The sequence below is a fragment of the Oncorhynchus tshawytscha genome, unplaced genomic scaffold, assembly GCF_018296145.1.
Source record: "Oncorhynchus tshawytscha isolate Ot180627B unplaced genomic scaffold, Otsh_v2.0 Un_contig_447_pilon_pilon, whole genome shotgun sequence".
Lineage (NCBI taxonomy): Eukaryota > Metazoa > Chordata > Actinopteri > Salmoniformes > Salmonidae > Oncorhynchus > Oncorhynchus tshawytscha.
This window is the reverse complement of record NW_024609818.1, coordinates 537501-559692: the sequence shown is the minus strand read 5'-3', so window position 1 is coordinate 559692 and position 22192 is coordinate 537501. Positions and strand designations below refer to the sequence as shown.

At 43.4% G+C, this 22192-nt stretch overlaps 1 protein-coding gene across 1 annotated transcript in view; it reads right to left on the bottom strand.

Annotated features, from left to right (window-relative positions):
• Nucleotides 1-10831: 10831 nt before the first annotated feature.
• LOC112236998 (calmodulin-regulated spectrin-associated protein 3) overlaps nucleotides 10832-22192 on the bottom strand; it is a 28315-nt gene continuing 16954 nt past the window's right edge. The window contains exons 11-19 of the mRNA XM_042318873.1: nucleotides 21365-22192; nucleotides 21041-21311; nucleotides 20670-20917; nucleotides 20315-20413; nucleotides 19429-19738; nucleotides 18640-18808; nucleotides 12768-12883; nucleotides 12450-12568; nucleotides 10832-12183 (exon numbers count right to left, since the gene is read on the bottom strand). The exon at nucleotides 21365-22192 is cut by the window's right edge and continues 946 nt beyond it. Coding sequence (XP_042174807.1) covers nucleotides 11899-12183; nucleotides 12450-12568; nucleotides 12768-12883; nucleotides 18640-18808; nucleotides 19429-19738; nucleotides 20315-20413; nucleotides 20670-20917; nucleotides 21041-21311; nucleotides 21365-22192 — 2445 coding nt within the window. The 3' untranslated portion in view covers nucleotides 10832-11898. The remainder of the gene's footprint in view (nucleotides 12184-12449; nucleotides 12569-12767; nucleotides 12884-18639; nucleotides 18809-19428; nucleotides 19739-20314; nucleotides 20414-20669; nucleotides 20918-21040; nucleotides 21312-21364) is intronic.

The following is a 22192-nucleotide window of genomic DNA, read 5'->3' as shown; positions in this document are numbered from 1 at the left end:
CAGGGCCTACAACCGTAGAATCATTTTGATAACAACAAGCAATGCAGTTCCATAACTTAAACAGTTGTTAAATGCCTATCTGACGTTCCTCTTCTCACCTCTGAGACAATGGCTGGCAGAAGGCCACGTTGTGTGGTGTCCTAATGGTTAATCTAATGTTTATGTTCGTCCTGTGGGGTTTTCCCCAGCCCAGCCCTGTGATGGGAGGACTGTTGGAGGAGTAGTACTAGAACACAGTGTACAATCTGTCTGCCTAGCCTGTGTCTACTAATCCTAGCTCCTAACCTTCTATATCCCCTAGCTCCTAGCCTGTGTGTCCTTACCCTAGCTCCTAACCTTCTATATCCCCTAGCTCCTAGCCTGTGTGTCCTTACCCTAGCTCCTAACCTTCTATATCCCCTAGCTCCTAGCCTGTGTCTACTAATCCTAGCTCCTAACCTTCTATATCCCCTAGCTCCTAGCCTGTGTCTCCTTATCCTAGCTCCTAACCTTCTATATCCCCTAGCTCCTAGCCTGTGTCTACTAATCCTAGCTCCTAACCTTCTATATCCCCTAGCTCCTAGCCTGTGTCTACTAATCCTAGCTCCTAACCTTCTATATCCCCTAGCTCCTAGCCTGTGTCCCTTATCCCTAGCTCCTAACCTTCTATATCCCCCCCTAGCTCCTAGCTGTGTCTCCTTATCCTAGCTCCTAACCTTCTATATCCCCTAGCTCCTAGCCTGTGTCTCCTTATCCTAGCTCCTAACCTTCTATGTCCCCTAGCTCCTAGCCTGTGTCTCCTTATCCTAGCTCCTAACCTGTGTCTCCTTATCCTAGCTCCTAACCTTCTATCCCCCTAGTTCCTAGCCTGTGTTTCCTTATCCTAGCTCCTAACCTTCTATATCCCCTAGCTCCTAGCCTGTGTCTCCTTATCCTAGCTCCTAACCTTCTATGTCCCCTAGCTCCTAGCCTGTGTCTCCTTATCCTAGCTCCTAACCTTCTATATCCCCTAGCTCCTAGCCTGTGTCTCCTTACCCTAGCTCCTAGCCTTCTATGTCCCCTAGCTCATAGCCTATGTCTCCTTACCCTAGCTCCTAGCCTTCTATGTCCCCTAGCTCCTAGCCTACGTCTTCTTACCCTAGCTCCTATGTCCCCTAGCTCCTAGCCTATGTCTCCTTACCCTAGGTCCTATGTCCCCTAACTCCTAGCCTGTCTCCTTACCCTAGCTCCTATGTCTCCTAGCTCCTAGCCTATGTCTACTTACCCTACCTCCTATGTCCCCTAGCTCCTGGCCTACTTACCCTACCTCCTATGTCCCCTAGCTCCTAGCCTATGTCTCCTTACCCTAGCTCCTATGTCCCCTTTAGTCCCTGAGGTAATATCTAGTTCTGATTGTAGCAACATGACTTTCAAAAGGCTCTCAGGTGTCTGGTGTGTAGGGAAGAGGAAGGAGATGGGGGGGATTCTGATGAACTTCTTTGTGTACGCTGATAAACGTGAGTCCATGCCTCAGCACCTTAGAGGTACGCAGACACAGAGAGAGGGGGAAGGGTGGGAGAGAGAGAGAAACAGGGAGAGAGAGCCAGGTAGAGGCTGAGAGAGAAAGGGGAAGGGGTGGGAGGGAGGGAGGGAGGGAGGGAGGGAGGGAGGGAGGGAGGGAGGGAGGGAGGGAGGGAGGGAGGGAGGGAGGGAGGGAGGGAGGGAGGGAGGGAGAAACAGGGAGAGAGAGCCAGGTAGAGGCGGAGGGAGAAACAGGGAGAGAGAGCCAGGTAGAGGCGGAGAGAGAAAGGGGATGGGGAGATAAACAGAGAGAGAAAGGGGACAGGAGGGAGGGAGGGAGGGAGGGAGGGAGGGAGGGAGGGTGGGAGAGAGAGAGAAACAGGGAGAGAGAGAGAAACAGGGAGAGAGAGAGAAACAGGGAGAGAGAGCCAGGTAGAGGCAGAGAGAGAAAGGGGACGGGGAGAGAAACAGAGAGAGAAAGGGGACAGGAGGGAGGGAGGGAAGGAGGGAGGGAGGGAGAGAGAGATGACAAGGCAAGAAGGGCATTCTATGCCATCAAAAGAAACATACATTTCAACATACCAATTAGAATTTGGCTAAAAATACTTGAATCAGTCATAGAGCCCATTGCCCTTTATGGTTGTGAGGTCTGGGGTCCGCTCACCAACCAAGACTTCACAAAATGGGACAAACACCAAATTGAGACTCTGCACGCAGAATTCTGCAAAAATATCCTCCATGTACAACGTAGAACACCAAATAATGCAAGGAGAGCAGAATTAGGCCGATACCCACTAATTATCAAAATCCAGAAAAGAGCCGTTAAATTCTACAACCACCTAAAAGGAAGCGATTCACAAACCTTCCATAACAAAGCCATCACCTACAGAGAGATGAACCTGGAGAAGAGTCCCCTAAGAAAGCTGGTCCTGGGGCTCTGTTCACAAACACAAACACACCCTACAGAGCCCCAGGACAGCAGCACAATTAGACCCAACCAAATCATGAGAAAACAAAAAGATAATTACTTAACACATTGGAAAGAATTAACAAAAAAACAGAGCAAACTAGAATGCTATTTGGCCCTACACAGAGAGTACACAGTGGCAGAATACCTGACCACTGTGACTGACCCAAAATTAAGGAAAGCTTTGACTATGTACAGACTCAGTGAGCATAGCCTTGCTATTGAGAAAGGCCGCCGTAGGCAGACATGGCTCTCAAGAGAAGACAGGCTATGTGCTCACTGCCCACAAAATGAGGTGGAAACTGAGCTGCACTTCCTAACCTCCTGCCCAATATATGACCATATTAGAGAGACATATTTCCCTCAAATTACACAGATCCACAAAGAATTCGAAAACAAATCCAATTTTGAAAAACTCCCATATCTACTGGGTGAAATACCACAGTGTACCATCACAGCAGCAATATTTGGGACCTGTTGCCACGAGAAAAGGGCAACCAGTGAAGAACAAACACCATTGTAAATACAACCCATATTTATGCTTATTTATTTGATCTTGTGTCCTTTAACCATTTGTACATTGCTAAAACACTGTATATATATTTATAATATGACATTTGTAATGTCTTTACTGTTTTGAAACTTCTGTATGTGTAATGTTTACTGTTAATTTTTGTTGTTTTTTCACTTTATATATTCACTTTGTATGTTGTCTACCTCACTTGCTTTGGCAATGTTAACACATGTTTCCCATGCCAATAAAGCCCTTGAATTGAATTGATGTATTGTAAGACAGTGAAGTGGTGCATCTTGGGTAGTAATGAGTGTTAACCAGGGTGTCATCAGATCTCTCATCACACCCTTTATTCTCCATTCACATGGCTAAAGCAATTACACAGCAGGAATCACTAACAACACCTGTGTGTGTGTGTGTTTGTGTCTGTGTGTGTGTGTGTTTGTGTCTGTGTTTGTGTGTGTTTGTGTCTGTGTGTTTATGTGTGTGTTTATGTGTCTGTGTTTATGTGTGTGTGTTTGTGTCTGTGTTTATGTGTGTGTGTTTGTGTCTGTGTTTACCCAAGAGAAAGTCTTTGTGCACACGTATGTGTCCATCTTTCAGTGTCTGCATAAAAGTGCATGTGTCGTGTGTGTGCTGTGTTTGTGTGCATGTGTGTGTGTGTGTGTGTGTGTGTGTGTGTGTGTGTGTGTGTGTGTACACGTGTGTGGATATGTGTGCGTATGATGTGTTTGTGTCTGTGTTTATGTGTGTTTGTGTCTGTGTTTATGTGTGTGTGTGTCTGTGTTTGTGTCTGTGTTTATGTATGTTTGTGTCTGTGTTGTCTGTGTGTTTGTGTCTGTGTTTATGTGTCTGTGTTTGTGTCTGTGTTTATGTGTGTTTGTGTCTGTGTTTATGTGTGTTTGTGTCTGTGTTTATGTGTCTGTGTTTGTGTCTGTGTTAATGTGTGTGTGTTTGTGTCTGTGTTTATGTGTGTTTGTGTCTGTGTTTATGTGTGTGTGTTTGTGTCTGTGTTTATGTGTGTGTGTTTGTGTCTGTGTGTCTGTGTTTGTGTCTGTGTTTGTGTCTGTGTTTATGTGTCTGTGTTTGTGTGTGTGTGTGTCTGTGTTTATGTGTCTGTGTTTGTGTCTGTGTTAATGTGTGTGTGTGTGTGTCTGTGTTAATGTATGTGTGTTTGTGTCTGTGTTAATGTGTGTGTGTTTGTGTCTGTGTACACCCAAGAGAAAGTCTTTGTGCACACGTATGTGTCCATCTTTCAGAAAGCATAAAAGTGCATGTCGTGTGTACGTGCGTGCGTGTGTGTGTGCATGTGTGTGTGTGTGTGTGTGTGTGTGTGTGTGTGTGTACACGTGTGTGGATATGTGTGCGTATGATGTGTTTGTGTGTTGCATCTCAGTTATATAAATATACCACTCCCTGTTTAACCTACAGAACACAGACATAACTCTATCACTATACATACCCTAGTACATATATTATAACTACCACTATTCCCTAGTAGAATGTACATATATTATAACTACCACTATACCCTAGTAGAATGTATATATAACTACCACTATACCCTAGTAGAATGTAGATATAATATAACTACCACTATACCCTAGTAGAATGTATATATAACTACCACTATACCCTAGTAGAATGTATATATATTATAACTACCACTATACCCTAGTAGAATGTATATATAATATAACTACCACTATACCCTAGTAGAATGTATATATAACTACCACTATACCCTAGTAGAATGTATATATAACTACTATACCCTAGTAGAATGTATATATATAACTACCACTATACCCTAGTAGAATGTATATATAACTACCACTATACCCTACTATAACTACCACTATACCCTAGTAGAATGTATATATAATTATAACTACCACTATACCCTAGTAGAATGTATATATAACTACCACTATACCCTAGTAGAATGTATATATAACTACCACTATACCCTAGTAGAATGTATATATATTATAACTACCACTATACCCTAGTAGAATGTACATATATACCACTATACCTAGTAGAATGTATATATATTATAACTACCACTATACCTAGTAGAATGTATATATATATTATAACTACCACTATACCCTAGTAGAATGTATATATATATAACTACCACTATACCCTAGTAGAATGTATATATAACTACCACTATACCCTAGTAGAATGTACATATAACTACCACTATACCCTAGTAGAATGTATATATATATAACTATACTACCACTATACCCTAGTAGAATGTATATATAACTACCACTATACCCTAGTAGAATGTATATATAACTACCACTATACCCTAGTAGAATGTATATATATTATAACTACCACTATACCCTAGTAGAATGTATATATATTATAACTACCACTATACCCTAGTAGAATGTATATATATTATAACTACCACTATACCCTAGTAGAATGTATATATAACTACCACTATACCCTAGTAGAATGTATATATAACTACCACTATACCCTAGTAGAATGTATATATAATATAACTACCACTATACCCTAGTAGAATGTATATATAACTACCACTATACCCTAGTAGAATGTATATATATTATAACTACCACTATACCCTAGTAGAATGTATATATAACTACCACTATACCCTAGTAGAATGTATATATAACTACCACTATACCCTAGTAGAATGTATATATATTATAACTACCACTATACCCTAGTAGAATGTATATATAATATAACTACCACTATACCCTAGTAGAATGTATATATATTATAACTACCACTATACCCTAGTAGAATGTATATATAACTACCACTATACCCTAGTAGAATGTATATATAACTACCACTATACCCTAGTAGAATGTATATATATATATAACTACCACTATACCCTAGTAGAATGTATATATAACTACCACTATACCACTAGTAGAATGTATATATAATAACTACCACTATACCCTAGTAGAATGTATATATATAACTACCACTATACCCTAGTAGAATGTATATATAACTACCACTATACCCTAGTAGAATGTATATATATTATAACTACCACTATACCCTAGTAGAATGTATATATAACTACCACTATACCCTAGTAGAATGTATATATAACTACCACTATACCCTAGTAGAATGTATATATATTATAACTACCACTATACCCTAGTAGAATGTATATATAACTACCACTATACCCTAGTAGAATGTATATATAACTACCACTATACCCTAGTAGAATGTATATATAATATAACTACCACTATACCCTAGTAGAATGTATATATATTATAACTACCACTATACCCTAGTAGAATGTATATATAACTACCACTATACCCTAGTAGAATGTATATATATTATAACTACCACTATACCCTAGTAGAATGTATATATATTATAACTACCACTATACCCTAGTAGAATGTATATATATTATAACTACCACTATACCCTAGTAGAATGTATATATATTATAACTACCACTATACCCTAGTAGAATGTATATATAACTACCACTATACCCTAGTAGAATGTATATATATTATAACTACCACTATACCCTAGTAGAATGTATATATATTATAACTACCACTATACCCTAGTAGAATGTATATATATATAACTACCACTATACCCTAGTAGAATGTATATATTATAACTACCACTATACCCTAGTAGAATGTATATATATTATAACTACCACTATACCCTAGTAGAATGTATATATAAGTAGAATGTATATATACTATAACTACCACTATACCCTAGTAGAATGTATATATAACTACCACTATACCCTAGTAGAATGTATATATAACTACCACTATACCCTAGTAGAATGTATATATAACTACCACTATACCCTAGTAGAATGTATATATATATATAACTACCACTATACCCTAGTAGAATGTATATATATATTATAACTACCACTATACCCTAGTAGAATGTATATATATATTATAACTACCACTATACCCTAGTAGAATGTATATATATATTATAACTACCACTATACCCTAGTAGAATGTATATATATTATAACTACCACTATACCCTAGTAGAATGTATATATAACTACCACTATACCCTAAGAATGTATATATAACTACCACTATACCCTAGTAGAATGTATATATAGAATGTATATATAACTACCACTATACCCTAGTAGAATGTATATATATATTATAACTACCACTATACCCTAGTAGAATGTATAACTATCACTATATATATTATAACTACCACTATACCCTAGTAGAATGTATATATATTATAACTACCACTATACCCTAGTAGAATGTATATATAATAACTACCACTATACCCTAGTAGAATGTATATATATATATAACTACCACTATACCCTAGTAGAATGTATATATATATAACTACCACTATACCCTAGTAGAATGTATATATATACCACTATACCCTAGTAGAATATATATAACTACCACTATACCCTAGTAGAATATATAACTACCACTATACCCTAGTATATATATACCACTATATATATATACTACCACTATACCCTAGTAGAATGTATATATATATATAACTACCACTATACCCTAGTAGAATGTATATATAATATAACTACCACTATACCCTAGTAGAATGTATATATAACTACCACTATACTCTAGTAGAATGTATATATATATATTATAACTACCACTATACCCTAGTAGAATGTATATATATATTATAACTACGAATATACCCTAGTAGAATGTATATATAACTACCACTATACCCTAGTAGAATGTATATATATTATAACTACCACTATACCCTAGTAGAATGTATATATATTATAACTACCACTATACCCTAGTAGAATGTATATATAACTACCACTATACCCTAGTAGAATGTATATATATTATAACTACCACTATACCCTAGTAGAATGTATATATATTATAACTACCACTATACCCTAGTAGAATGTATATATAACTACCACTATACCCTAGTAGAATGTATATATAACTACCACTATACCCTAGTAGAATGTATATATATTATAACTACCACTATACCCTAGTAGAATGTATATATAACTACCACTATACCCTAGTAGAATGTATAATATAATAACTACCACTATACCCTAGTAGAATGTATATATTATAACTACCACTATACCCTAGTAGAATGTATATATATAACTACCACTATACCCTAGTAGAATGTATATATATTATAACTACCACTATACCCTAGTAGAATGTATATATAACTACCACTATACCCTAGTAGAATGTAATATAACTACCACTATACCCTAGTAGAATGTATATATAACTACCACTATACCCTAGTAGAATGTATATAACTACCACTATACCCTATAGAATGTATATATATATATAACTACCACTATACCCTAGTAGAATGTATATATAACTACCACTATACCCTAGTAGAATGTATATATAACTACCACTATACCCTAGTAGAATGTATATATATTATAACTACCACTATACCCTAGTAGAATGTATATATAATAACTACCACTATACCCTAGTAGAATGTATATATAACTACCACTATACCCTAGTAGAATGTATATATAACTACCACTATACCCTAGTAGAATGTATATATATACTACTACCACTATACCCTAGTAGAATGTATATATAACTACCACTATACCCTAGTAGAATGTATATATTATAACTATATACCCTAGTAGAATGTATATATAACTACCACTATACCCTAGTAGAATGTATACCCTATAGAATGTATAACTACCACTATACCCTAGTAGAATGTATATATATTATAACTACCACTATACCCTAGTAGAATGTATATATAATAACTACCACTATACCCTAGTAGAATGTATATATAACTACCACTATACCCTAGTAGAATGTATATATAATAACTACCACTATACCCTAGTAGAATGTATATATATTATAACTACCACTATACCCTAGTAGAATGTAGATATAATATAACTACCACTATTCCCTAGTAGAATGTATATATATTATAACTACCACTATACCCTAGTAGAATGTATATATAACTATCACTATACCCAAGTAGAATGTATATATAATATAACTACCACTATACCCTAGTAGAATGTATATATACTATAACTATCACTATACCCTAGTAGAATGTATATATACTATAACTATCACTATACATACTCTAGTAGAATGTACATATATTTCGGTATATTCATTTATTCTTTTCAGTAGTTCTCTCTACATTTATTTTCTAGGTTATTAAATACTACTTGAGGTCTTCTCAGTGAGTTAGCTGCCGCAGGTGTCACACCCTGACCATAGTTTGCTTTGTATGTTTCTATGTTCTGTTTGGTCAGGGGGTGATCTGAGTGGGCATTCTATGTTGTATGTCTAGTTTGTCTGTTTCTGTGTTTGGCCCGATATGGTTCTCAATCAGAGGCAGGTGTTAGTCATTGTCTCTGATTGGGAACCATATTTAGGTAGCCTGTTTTGTCATTGTGGGTTGTGGGTGATTGTCTATGTTATGTTGCTTGTTAGCACAGTGTTTGATTAGCGTCACGTTGTTGTTTTGTAGTGTTCAGTTTTTCACATTAAAATGACGAACACTTACCTCGCCGCATCTTGGTCCGATCCTTACTCCTCCTCAGACGAAGAGGAGGAAATCTGCCGTGACAGCAGGACATTTACAGTGACATTATATATAGTATAATTCAACTTTATACAGTTGGGTTGTAATTATCATAATGATATAACCCTCAAATAAGAGAGAGAAAACAATGTTGATGAAATAAGACCGGGAGGATGGGAGGGAGGGAGTGGGGGAGGAAAGAGAAAGAGAGAGAGAGAGAGAGATATAACTACCACTATACCCTAGTAGAATGTATATAACTACTATAAGACCAGGCCAGTTAGTCAGAGAGAGGAGGTAAGAAGCACACCAGTTATTTGGGTTCAGATGACTGTTTCGTTCAGATAGACAGAGTCAGGTTTTAAAACACATCTACTTTATTAACCCGACTGTACCGTGGGTGGGTCATAACCCCTGACCCCTGACCTTTAACTGTCAGGGTTTTACATTTCTATTGGCTGACAACCCATAACAACCAGTGCTTGACTTGGACTAAAATAGGTGCCAGTACTCATTTTGAGTACCGGTACTGTTTATATTTAGGTGCAGGAACTCTGCAAAGGTTTAGAGATAATATTCTGTAAGAGGTGCAGGAACTCTGCAACGGTTTAGAGATAATGTTCTGTAAGAGGTGCAGGAACTCTGCAACGGTTTAGAGATAATGTTCTGTAAGAGGTGCAGGAAGTCAAGCAGTAGAACATTTGAGGTTCCGTTCGGTACTCAGTCCCGGTGAGCTCCTGTCCAAGTCAAGCAGTAGACCATTTGATGAAATAAGACCGGGAGAGGTTCCGTTCGGTACTCAGTCCCGGTGAGCTCCTGTCCAAGTCAAGCAGTAGAACATTTGAGGTTCCGTTCGGTACTCAGTCCCGGTGAGCTCCTGTCCAAGTCAAGCAGTAGAACATTTGAGGTTCCGTTCGGTACTCAGTCCCAGGTGAGCTCCTGTCCAAGTCAAGCAGTAGAACATTTGAGGTTCCGTTCGGTACTCAGTCCCGGTGAGCTCCTGTCCAAGTCAAGCAGTAGAACATTTGAGGTTCCGTTCGGTACTCAGTCCCGGTGAGCTCCTGTCCAAGTCAAGCAGTAGAACATTTGAGGTTCCGTTTGAGTCCCGGTGAGCTCCTGTCCAAGTCAAGCAGTAGAACATTTGAGGTTCCGTTCGGTACTCAGTCCCGGTGAGCTCCTGTCCAAGTCAAGCAGTAGAACATTTGAGGTTCCGTTCGGTACTCAGTCCCGGTGAGCTCCTGTCCAAGTCAAGCAGTAGAACATTTGAGGTTCCGTTCGGTACTCAGTCCCGGTGAGCTCCTGTCCAAGTCACTGTGAGACCACATGTCCACGCTGCAGCGTCTTTGTACAGATCAGTTATGGCAGATTGGGGATTCAATCTATAGCGCAGAACATCTGCCTTATAGCGCGATTGAAATTTAAAGGTCATTTCCGATTTGGCCAACGTATTCAGCGTTTGTCGAGAATGCAGTCTTGGCGAATGCGGGAACAGTGCTTTTAAATTTCAGTCGAGCTATAGTGCAGAATCGGATTGAATCTAGGCCTTAGTCTGCCAGTGATGGCTTTGATTTTTGTGCTATTTGGTGAACACACATCTCCTGTTCTTTTCTCCTATTCACATTAAAGAACAGGTCTTCCGGTTTGCAGGATCATAAAAGTCCTGCGTCTGCCAGTCGTTGGCCAGAAGGCATTAGAAGGATTGTGTTCGTGTTATAAAACAGAAAACGTTAGTCAACCTACACAATGGCTATCAGCATGCCTCCAGCCTTTCAGCTAGTAGTGAACAGAACAGAACATAAGGCCAAAGGGTTTATGGGTATCAGAGAAACAATCATTTTGTACCTCAGACATTTACAGGAGAACGTTTTAACTAAAAAAAGAGAAAGATACACTTTTTGTGTAGTTTGTTTCTGTGTAGTGTAGCCATTTAAGATTGAAAAGGTCATTTTTACAACAACAACTGGTCTTCAGCATCCCCCGCGTGTGGACGAGTCTTAGAGCCATCTCCATAAGGGTGGATAGTTGGACTGTTCCATTTCCATGCACATACAGGGGAGAGAAAGCACCTCGTCAACAGTCAGTAGGTCCGATGAGAAGGGCGAGAGGGGTAGTGTGTCCCATGCAGGACAAACAGTAATTCAGTTGTTTGTGTGTGTTTGTGTGTGTTTGTGTGTGTGTGTATCCATTCCTGTATGTATATACAGTATATACATGGTTATTTAGGCTTGCCAGGCCTCTTGCTGTGCCACAGGTATGTATGTATGTATATACATGGTTATTTAGGCTTGCCAGGCCTCTTGCTGTGCCACAGGTGTCCTGGTAAGGTGAAGGCGTCGACACTCATGGACATGGTCTTGGACGGGATACAGCTGAACTGTTTCCTGTCGGAGCTGTACTTATAGATGGACTCCACCAGGGCGGGGCTTACAACACGCGGGCCCACCCCGGCCAATCGGATGAGCTCATCAGTCTCGGGGCTCATGGTGTAGACGGCTCGGAACTGACAGTTGGAATCACGGAACAGAATCAGGAAGTGGTTGGCTGGACTCTTCTCCATCTCCTGGTGGGGGGAGAGAAAACAATGTTTGTGTGGAAGAAAACTGGTCTTCAGTGTGTGTGTGTGTGTGTGTGTGTGTGTGTGTGTGTGTGTGTGTGTGTGTGTGTGTGTGTGTGTGTGTGGTCTGTCAGTGTGTGTGTGTGTGTGTGTGTGTGCACTTGTGCACTTTTGAGCAGTATTTCAAAGAAAACTCCTTTGAAGTCAGGTCTGGTTAGTTAGTACTGTGTGTGTATAAAGCCCTATGTGGGTTAAATACAAGGACATCCCACCTCCACCATCTTGTTCTTCTGAGTCTCGTTGACCTTGCCAGCCAGACAGCAGCGAGACAGAGCATTGTGGATGATGAACTTATTGGACTTGAAGCTCGGCTCCTTGAACAGTTTGGGCCCTGGGAAACACACACGCACGCACACGCGCACACACACACACACACACACACACACACACACACACACACACACACACACACACACACACACACACACACATACACACAACACACACACAAAGCAAATTTAGATTTAGGGTACAACAGTTTTATAACAGGACAATTCTTTGACATCATTCCATTTCCTATCACGTCGTACCGGTGTATTCTGGGATGGAAGGGGAGGAGCCATTGGAGCCGATCTCCCAGTCCTTGTCTCCGTTCTGATTGGCCAGTCGGCTCGGTGACATCAGACGTGAGGGCGAATCAGGGCGGCTGGAAGAGAGGAAGGGTAAGAGTTAGTAGAATACTGAAGGTGTAGTTCTGAAATGTGATTGGTGCATCAGCTGTTTTTCTCTTGTTACGTGAGCAGTCACTGAATTAGCCCATGTCAGCTAGATGTTTTTAGATTGCTAAGTTAGTCTAGTGGCCAGCTATGTACTCAATAGCCCATGTCAGCTAGATGTTTTTAGATTGCTAAGTTAGTCTAGTGGCCAGCTATGTACTCAATTAGCCCATGTCAGCTAGATGTTTTTAGATTGCTAAGTTAGTCTAGTGGCCAGCTATGTACTCAATTAGCCCATGTCAGCTAGATGTTTTTAGATTGCTAAGTTAGTCTAGTGGCCAGCTATGTACTCAATTAGCCCATGTCAGCTAGATGTTTTTAGATTGCTAAGTTAGTCTAGTGGCCAGCTATGTACTCAATTAGCCCATGTCAGCTAGATGTTTTTAGATTGCTAAGTTAGTCTAGTGGCCAGCTATGTACTCAATTAGCCCATGTCAGCTAGATGTTTTTAGATTGCTAAGTTAGTCTAGTGGCCAGCTATGTACTCAATTAGCCCATGTCAGCTAGATGTTTTTAGATTGCTAAGTTAGTCTAGTGGCCAGCTATGTACTCAATTAGCCCATGTCAGCTAGATGTTTTTAGATTGCTAAGTTAGTCTAGTGGCCAGCTATGTACTCAATTAGCCCATGTCAGCTAGATGTTTTTAGATTGCTAAGTTAGTCTAGTGGCCAGCTATGTACTCAATTAGCCCATGTCAGCTAGATGTTTTTAGATTGCTAAGTTAGTCTAGTGGCCAGCTATGTACTCAATTAGCCCATGTCAGCTAGATGTTTTTAGATTGCTAAGTTAGTCTAGTGGCCAGCTATGTACTCAATTAGCCCATGTCAGCTAGATGTTTTTAGATTGCTAAGTTAGTCTAGTGGCCAGCTATGTACTCAATTAGCCCATGTCAGCTAGATGTTTTTAGATTGCTAAGTTAGTCTAGTGGCCAGCTATGTACTCAATTAGCCCATGTCAGCTAGATGTTTTTAGATTGCTAAGTTAGTCTAGTGGCCAGCTATGTACTCAATTAGCCCATGTCAGCTAGATGTTTTTAGATTGCTAAGTTAGTCTAGTGGCCAGCTATGTACTCAATTAGCCCATGTCAGCTAGATGTTTTTAGATTGCTAAGTTAGTCTAGTGGCCAGCTATGTACTCAATTAGCCCATGTCAGCTAGAGATGTTTTTAGATTGCTAGATTTTTTAGTCTAGTGGCCAGCTATGTACTCAATTAGCCCATGTCAGCTAGATGTTTTTAGATTGCTAAGTTAGTCTAGTGGCCAGCTATGTACTCAATTAGCCCATGTCAGCTAGATGTTTTTAGATTGCTAAGTTAGTCTAGTGGCCAGCTATGTACACTTGTGTCAATCATGTTTTTAGGCTAAGTTAGTCTAGTGGCCAGCTATGTACCAATGATTGTGTTTTTCAGTTTAACTTAGATATCCTATTTAAAAAAAGCTAATGTTTTTAGATTGCTAAGTCTAGTGGCCACCCATGGCAAAATTTTTAGAATTGCAGGGAATTAGATTTAACATTTAAAAATCTTGGATGGATGGATGGTTACGCAGATGAGCGAGCAAGTGAGGCCCCTCATGATTAGTTTTTTAGTGGCCCCCACCCATGCCCATTTAAAAATCTTGGATGGATGTGGTTACCAGATGAGCACATTGAGGCCCCTCATGATTATTTTTTTGTGGCCCCCGCCCATATTATGGCCCCCCACATTATGGCCCCGCCCATTCTGTTTTAAATGAATTGTTGTTTTCACTTGTATGGTATTTGTGAATAACTCAGGTGGCCTTTTTTGTTACCCTGGATGAATATACCAGAGAGAGAGAGAGACAAAGGGAGAGACAGAGACAGAATGAGAGAGACAAAGGGAGAGACAGAGACAGAATGAGAGAGAGAGAGACAGAAGAGAGACAGAGACAAAGAGAGACAGAATGAGAGAGAGAGACAAAGGGAGAGACAGAGACAGAATGAGAGACAGAGACAGAATGAGAGACAAACAAAGGGAGAGACAGAGACAGAATGAGAGAGAGAGAGAGAGAGAGACAAAGGGAGAGACAGAGACAGAATGAGAGACAGAGAGAGAGAGACAAAGGGAGAGACAGAGACAGAATGAGAGACAGAGAGAGAGAGACAAAGGGAGAGACAGAGACAGAATGAGAGACAGAGAGAGAGAGACAAAGGGAGAGACAGAGACAGAATGAGAGAGAGAGACAGAATGAGCGAGAGAGAGACAAAGGGAGAGACAGAGACAGAATGAGAGACAGAGAGAGACAAAGGGAGAGACAGAGGCATGAGACAGAGAGAGAGAGAGAGACAGAATGAGCGAGAGAGAGACAAAGGGAGAGACAGAGACAGAATGAGCGAGAGAGAGACAAAGGGAGAGACAGAGACAGAATGAGAGACAGAGAGACAAAGGGAGAGACAGAGACAGAATGAGAGACAGAGAGAGAGAGACAAAGGGAGAGACAGAGACAGAATGAGAGAGAGAGAGAGAGACAGAGAGAGACAAAGGGAGAGACAGAGACAGAATGAGAGAGAGAGAGAGAGAGACAGAATGAGCGAGAGAGAGACAAAGGGAGAGACAGAGACAGAATGAGAGACAGAGAGAGAGAGACAAAGGGAGAGACAGAGACAGAATGAGAGAGAGAGAGAGAGAGAGAGAGAGAGACAGAATGAGCGAGAGAGAGACAAAGGGAGAGACAGAGACCGAATGAGAGACAGAGAGAGACAAAGGGAGAGACAGAGACAGAATGAGAGACAGAGAGAGACAAAGGGAGAGACAGAGACAGAATGAGAGACAGAGAGAGAGACAAAGGGAGAGACAGAGACAGAATGAGAGACAGAGAGAGAGAGAGAGACAGAATGAGCGAGAGAGAGACAAAGGGAGAGACAGAGACAGAATGAGAGACAGAGAGAGAGAGACAAAGGGAGAGACAGAGACAGAATGAGAGAGAGAGAGAGAGAGAGAGAGACAGAATGAGCGAGAGAGAGACAAAGGAGAGACAGAGACAGAATGAGAGACAGAGACAGAATGAGAGACAGAGAGAGACAAAGGGAGAGACAGAGACAGAATGAGAGACAGAGAGAGACAAAGGGAGAGACAGAGACAGAATGAGAGACAGAGAGAGACAAAGGAGAGACAGAGACAGAATGAGAGACAGAGAGAGACAAAGGGAGAGACAGAGACAGCATGAGAGAGAGAGAGAGACAGAATGAGCGAGAGAGAGACAAAGGGAGAGACAGAGACAGAATGAGAGACAGAGAGAGACAAAGGGAGAGACAGAGACAGAATGAGAGACAGAGAGAGACAAAGGGAGAGAGAGAGACAGAATGAGCGAGAGAGAGACAAAGGGAGAGACAGAGACAGAATGAGAGACAGAGAGAGACAAAGGGAGAGACAGAGACAGACATGAGAGAGAGAGAGAGACAGAATGAGCGAGAGAGAGACAAAGGGAGAGACAGAGACAGAATGAGAGACAGAGAGAGACAAAGGGAGAGACAGAGACAGAATGAGAGACAGAGAGAGACAAAGGGAGAGAGAGAGACAGAATGAGACAGAGAGAGACAAAGGGAGAGACAGAGACAGAATGAGAGACAGAGAGAGACAAAGGGAGAGACAGAGACAGAATGAGAGACAGAGAGAGACAAAGGGAGAGACAGAGACAGCATGAGAGACAGAGAGAGACAAAGGGAGAGACAGAGACAGAATGAGAGACAGAGAGAGAGAGAGAGACAGAGAGAGACAAAGGGAGAGAGAGACAGAATGAGAGACAGAGAGAGACAAAGGGAGAGACAGAGACAGAATGAGAGAGAGAGAGAGACAAAGGGAGAGACAGAGACAGAGAGAGACAGAGAGAGACAAAGGGAGAGACAGAGACAGAATGAGAGACAGAGAGAGACAGAATGAGAGACAGAGAGAGACAAAGGGAGAGACAGAGACAGAATGAGAGACAGAGAGAGAGAGACAGAGACAGAGAGAGACAAAGGGAGAGAGAGACAGAATGAGAGACAGAGAGAGACAAAGGGAGAGACAGAGACAGAATGAGAGAGAGAGAGACAAAGGGAGAGACAGAGACAGAGAGAGACAGAGACAGAATGAGAGACAGAGAGAGACAAAGGGAGAGACAGAGACAGAATGAGAGACAGAGAGAGACAAAGGGAGAGAGAGACAGAATGAGAGACAGAGAGAGACAAAGGGAGAGACAGAATGAGAGACAGAGAGAGACAAAGGGAGAGACAGAGACAGAATGAGAGAGAGAGAGAGACAAAGGGAGAGACAGAGACAGAGAGAGACAGAGAGAGACAAAGGGAGAGACAGAGACAGAATGAGAGACAGAGAGAGAGAGAGAGACAGAGGGAGAGACAGAGACAGAATGAGAGACAGAGAGACAGAGAGAGACAAAGGGAGAGACAGAGACAGAATGAGAGACAGAGAGAGACAAAGGGAGAGAGAGACAGAATGAGAGAGAGAGAGACAGAGAGAGACAAAGGGAGAGACAGAGACAGAATGAGAGAGAGAGAGACAGAGAGAGACAAAGGGAGAGACAGAGACAGAATGAGAGAGAGAGAGACAGAGAGAGACAAAGGGAGAGACAGAGACAGAATGAGAGAGAGAGAGACAGAGAGAGACAAAGGGAGAGAGAGACAGAATGAGAGAGAGAGAGACAGAGAGAGACAAAGGGAGAGAGAGACAGAATGAGAGAGAGAGAGACAGAGAGAGACAAAGGGAGAGACAGAGGGAGAGACAGAGACAGAATGAGAGACAGAGAGACAGAGAGAGACAAAGGGAGAGACAGAGACAGAATGAGAGACAGAGAGAGACAAAGGGAGAGAGAGACAGAATGAGAGAGAGAGAGAGAGAGACAAAGGGAGAGAGAGACAGAATGAGAGACAGAGAGAGACAAAGGGAGAGACAGAGACAGAATGAGAGAGAGAGAGAGACAAAGGGAGAGAGAGACAGAATGAGAGACAGAGAGAGACAAAGGGAGAGACAGAGACAGAATGAGAGACAGAGAGAGAGAGAGAGAGAGACAAAGGGAGAGACAGAGACAGAATGAGAGACAGAGAGAGAGAGAGAGAGACAAAGGGAGAGACAGAGACAGAATGAGAGACAGAGAGAGACAAAGGGAGAGACAGAATGAGAGAGAGAGAGAGAGAGAGAGAGAGAGAGACAAAGGGAGAGACAGAGACAGAATGAGAGACAGAGAGAGACAAAGGGAGAGACAGAGACAGAATGAGAGACAGAGAGAGAGAGAGAGAGACAAAGGGAGAGAGAGACAGAATGAGAGACAGAGAGAGACAAAGGGAGAGACAGAGACAGAATGAGAGACAGAGAGAGAGAGAGAGAGACAAAGGGAGAGACAGAGACAGAAGAGAGACAGAGACAAAAAGGAGAGACAGAGACAGAATGAGAGACAGAGAGAGACAAAGGGAGAGACAGAGACAGAATGAGAGACAGAGAGAGACAAAGGGAGAGACAGAGACAGAATGAGAGACAGAGAGAGACAAAGGGAGAGAGAGACAGAATGAGAGAGAGAGAGAGACAAAGGGAGACAGAGACAGAATGAGAGAGAGAGAGAGAGAGAGAGACAGAATGAGCGAGAGAGAGACAAAGGGAGAGACAGAGACAGAATGAGAGAGAGAGAGAGAGAGAGATAAAGGGTCAGAGAGAAAGAGAGCGACGTAAGTGTGTTACCTGGATGGTTTCTTGCTAGGGTCAGGGACGGTGTGGTCAGGGACGGTGTGGTCAGGGACAGTGTTGTCAGGGACGGTGTGGTCAGGGACGGTGTTGTCAGGGACGGTGTGGTCAGCCATAGCAGCCAGGTTGAGAGAGGAGTGAGAGTACACCTTAGTCAACTTAGAACCTGGAGAGAGAAGGAGGGAGAGAGAGAAGGAGAGAGAGAGAAGGAGGGAGAGAGAGAAGGAGGGAGAGATAGGACAGAAAGAGGAGGGAGAGAGAGAAGAAGAGAGAGAACAGAAGGGAGAGAGGAGGGAGAGAGGAAGGAGAGGAGGGAGAGAGAGAAGAAGGGAGAGAAAGAAGAAGAGAGAGATAAGGGAGAGAGAAGGGAGAGAGAGAGGAGGGAGAGAGAGGAGGAGGGAGAGAGAAGAAGGGAGAGAGAGGAGGAGGGAGAGAGAGGAGAAGGGAGAGAGAGAGAGAGAGAAAAAAAGAAGGGAGAGAGAGAGAGAGAGCGAGAGAAGGGAGAGAAGGGGGAGAGAGAGAGAGAGAAAGCGAGAGACAGAGAGAAGGAGGGATCGAGAGGAGGAGGGAGAGAGAGGAGGAGGAAGAGAGAGAGGGGGGGTACAGTATATTGATAACTTGTGATTATGCAGAGTAAAGCAGCAGAAGACTAGAGCATCAATCAGAGTGCTGGGCTGGAACAAAAGCCTGCACCTCCGTCCCCCCGTCCCAGACACTGTAAAGGGGATCAGTAGAGTGTCTGGCTAACACACACAAACAGACACCCTATCGTTACAATTCCATTACCCATAGTGCTCTTGGCTGGGCTGCGGGACAGCTGTGACTCCTCCCGGGTCATGCTCCGAGGTCGGGGGCGGGACTTCTTGGCGGCGACTCGTCCCTGATTGGTGTGTTTCTGACGCAGCACCTTATCCAGGTCAGACATGATGCGTATCTGCTGTCGGTGGGCGTACTCCTTCCGCGTGAAATCACCACGGCGACTGGGCGTGGTCGGGGGGGTGAGGGAGGGGACACCGGCGGCGGGGGGAGGGGTGCAGGACAGGGGAGGGGTCTGTGGGAGAGAGCCTCTTCGCTCCTCCTCCTCAGAGGGGGGGGTCTAAAGGAAAGATAGAGGGGGGGGTTAGGGGGATCTGTATGTTTATTTGCTGGTGGATGATCTGTGTGTCTGTGTTTATTTGCTGAGTGGATGATGAGTGTGTCTGTGTGTCTGTCTGTCTGTCTGTCTGTCTGTCTGCCTGTCTGTCTGTCTGTCTGTGTGTCTGTGTGTCTGAATGTTTATTTGCTGAGTGGATGATGAGTGTGTCTGTCTGTCTGTCTGCCTGTCTGTCTGTCTGTCTGTCTGTCTGTCTGTGTGTCTGTCTGTGTGTCTGTGTCTGTCTGTGTTTATTTGCTGTGGATGATGAGTGTCTGTCTGTCTGTCTGTCTGTCTGTCTGTCTGTCTGTCTGTCTGTCTGTCTGAATGTTTATTTGCTGAGTGGATGATGAGTGTGTCTGTGTGTCTGTCTGTGTGTCTGTCTGTGTGTCTGTCCGTCTGTCTGTCTGTCTGTCTGTCTGTCTGTCTGTCTGTCTGTCTGTCTGTCTGTCTGTCTGTCTGTCTGTCTGTCTGTCTGTGTGTCTGTGTGTCTGAATGTTTATTTGCTGAGTGGATGATGAGTGTGTCTGTGTGTGTCACCTGCTCTCTCTCTCCTGTTCGTTCCACTGTCTCCTCCTCTTCAGGTCCTCTGCTCTTTTCTGCTGTCTCCCCAACAGAGCAGCTCTCCTCTGAGCCATCTCATCTTCACAACGCACCTCCTCCTGCGCACACACACACACCACAAACACACACACACACACACACATTGTCATTACTTTATTGGCTACCACTAGAAACACATCGTCTTTTATTTCCTTATGAGTCAATAATGAAACGATGAACTTCAATTAACGTTGTCTTATCTACATCTAAAGGCCTAGAGGGCAGAGTGTTAGTTAGGGCTTGTTTCTGGGAGGGACTATTCTCTCTCTGTCTCTCCCTCCGCCAGACTCACCTTGAAGAAGAATCCAAGCCCTCCTCTCGCCTCCGGTTCCGTCTGCTCTGTGGGTTCCACTGAGGGTTCTCGGAGTTCTGTGTTCTGTGTCTGTTCTATTTGATCCCCCGTAGATTCCCTCGGTTCTCCCGTGGGTTCCGTAGGTTCCAATGTTTCTCCTGTTGGAGGTTCTGTGTGGTCGCTCATGGAGTCAGAGAACAACTCCTGTCCTTCTGTGTCAGTTGGCTCGTCACTGCCCCCCTCTTGCCCTCCCAGGGATGACAATGACACCTCCATCAGGCTGCAACGATTCCCTCCTCCTCCTCCTGCTCCTCCTCCTCTCCCTCCCTCCCCTCCTCCGCAGTAAGCGGCCGAGAGCGACAGGGTCTCGCTCTCAAAGGAGCCCTCGGAGGGGGCTCCGGAGCTGCTGCCACCCCCAGAACGGCCTCTCCTGGGCTGGGGAAACACGGGCCGGCCTCCCCCTAAACCCTCCTGCTCCTCCAGCTCCAGGCTGAACTGCGTCTCGCTGGAGCCCGTCTCCGAGGTACTCTCCTCGGGCTGGGGCTGGGGGGTGCAGGGGCCCCCGATACGGAAAGAGGAGGAGGTCTGGACCTGGCACTGGCTGGGGGAGACGCGTCGCAGGTGTGGGAGGGAGTCCACATGCTGCGGGGGGGTGAGGACACGGGTGGAAGGAGGGAACTTCAACTCAGATGGGCGGGGGTGGGGTTGGGAGGGGCGCGGGTGGTGCTTAGGGCTACGGGGGAGGAGGAGTGGATCTTTGTGCGTGGGGCAGGGCAGGAGGAGGAGATGGGGGTTTTGGGAGGGTTGGAGGAGAGCTGGGGGATGGCCCTGCGAGAGGGGGAGGTAGTGGAGGTGGGGGTTTTGGGAGGGGTGGAGGAGAGCTGGGGGAGGGCCCTGCGAGAGGGGGAGGTAGTGGAGGTGGGGGGTTTGGAGCCTGCAGGAATCACCCACGCCTTACTGATGCTCTTGGTCGGGGTTCTAGTCGGACTCTTAGTGGGGGTCCTGGGTGGTGTCCTGGGTGTACTTTTAGGTGTTGTTTTGGGTGTAGTTTTAGGTGTGGTTTTGGGTGTAGTTTTAGGTGTGGTATTGGGTGTAGTTTTAGGTGTGGGTTTGAGTGTGGTCTTCTTGCCCATTAGCTGTTGTTGTTGTTGGGTCAGTTTCTGCATGTCGTTCTGTAGTGACCTCAGAGCCTCACTCAGCTTCAGGACCACCTCATTATACTCCCCTAGAACAGCCCCTCCCCCCGGCTCAGGCCCCTCCCATTTATCCGCCCCTTTCTCAGCCCCCTTCCTCGTATCGATGGAAAACGTCACCTGCTTCTCCAATCGCGCCTGCGGGCGGGAGTTCCCTTCGCCTGCCTTATCTTTCTCCTCTCCCTCTTCTCTCTCCTCCTCCTCTTTCAGCTGCTCCTCCATGCGGCTGAGACGCTCCTCCAGAGATATAGGCTCCTCTCCTCCTTCTCCTCTCTTCAGCTGTAGGAAGGCAGTCTTGCCCAGCCTCTGTCTGTGTCTGGTGAATATGGC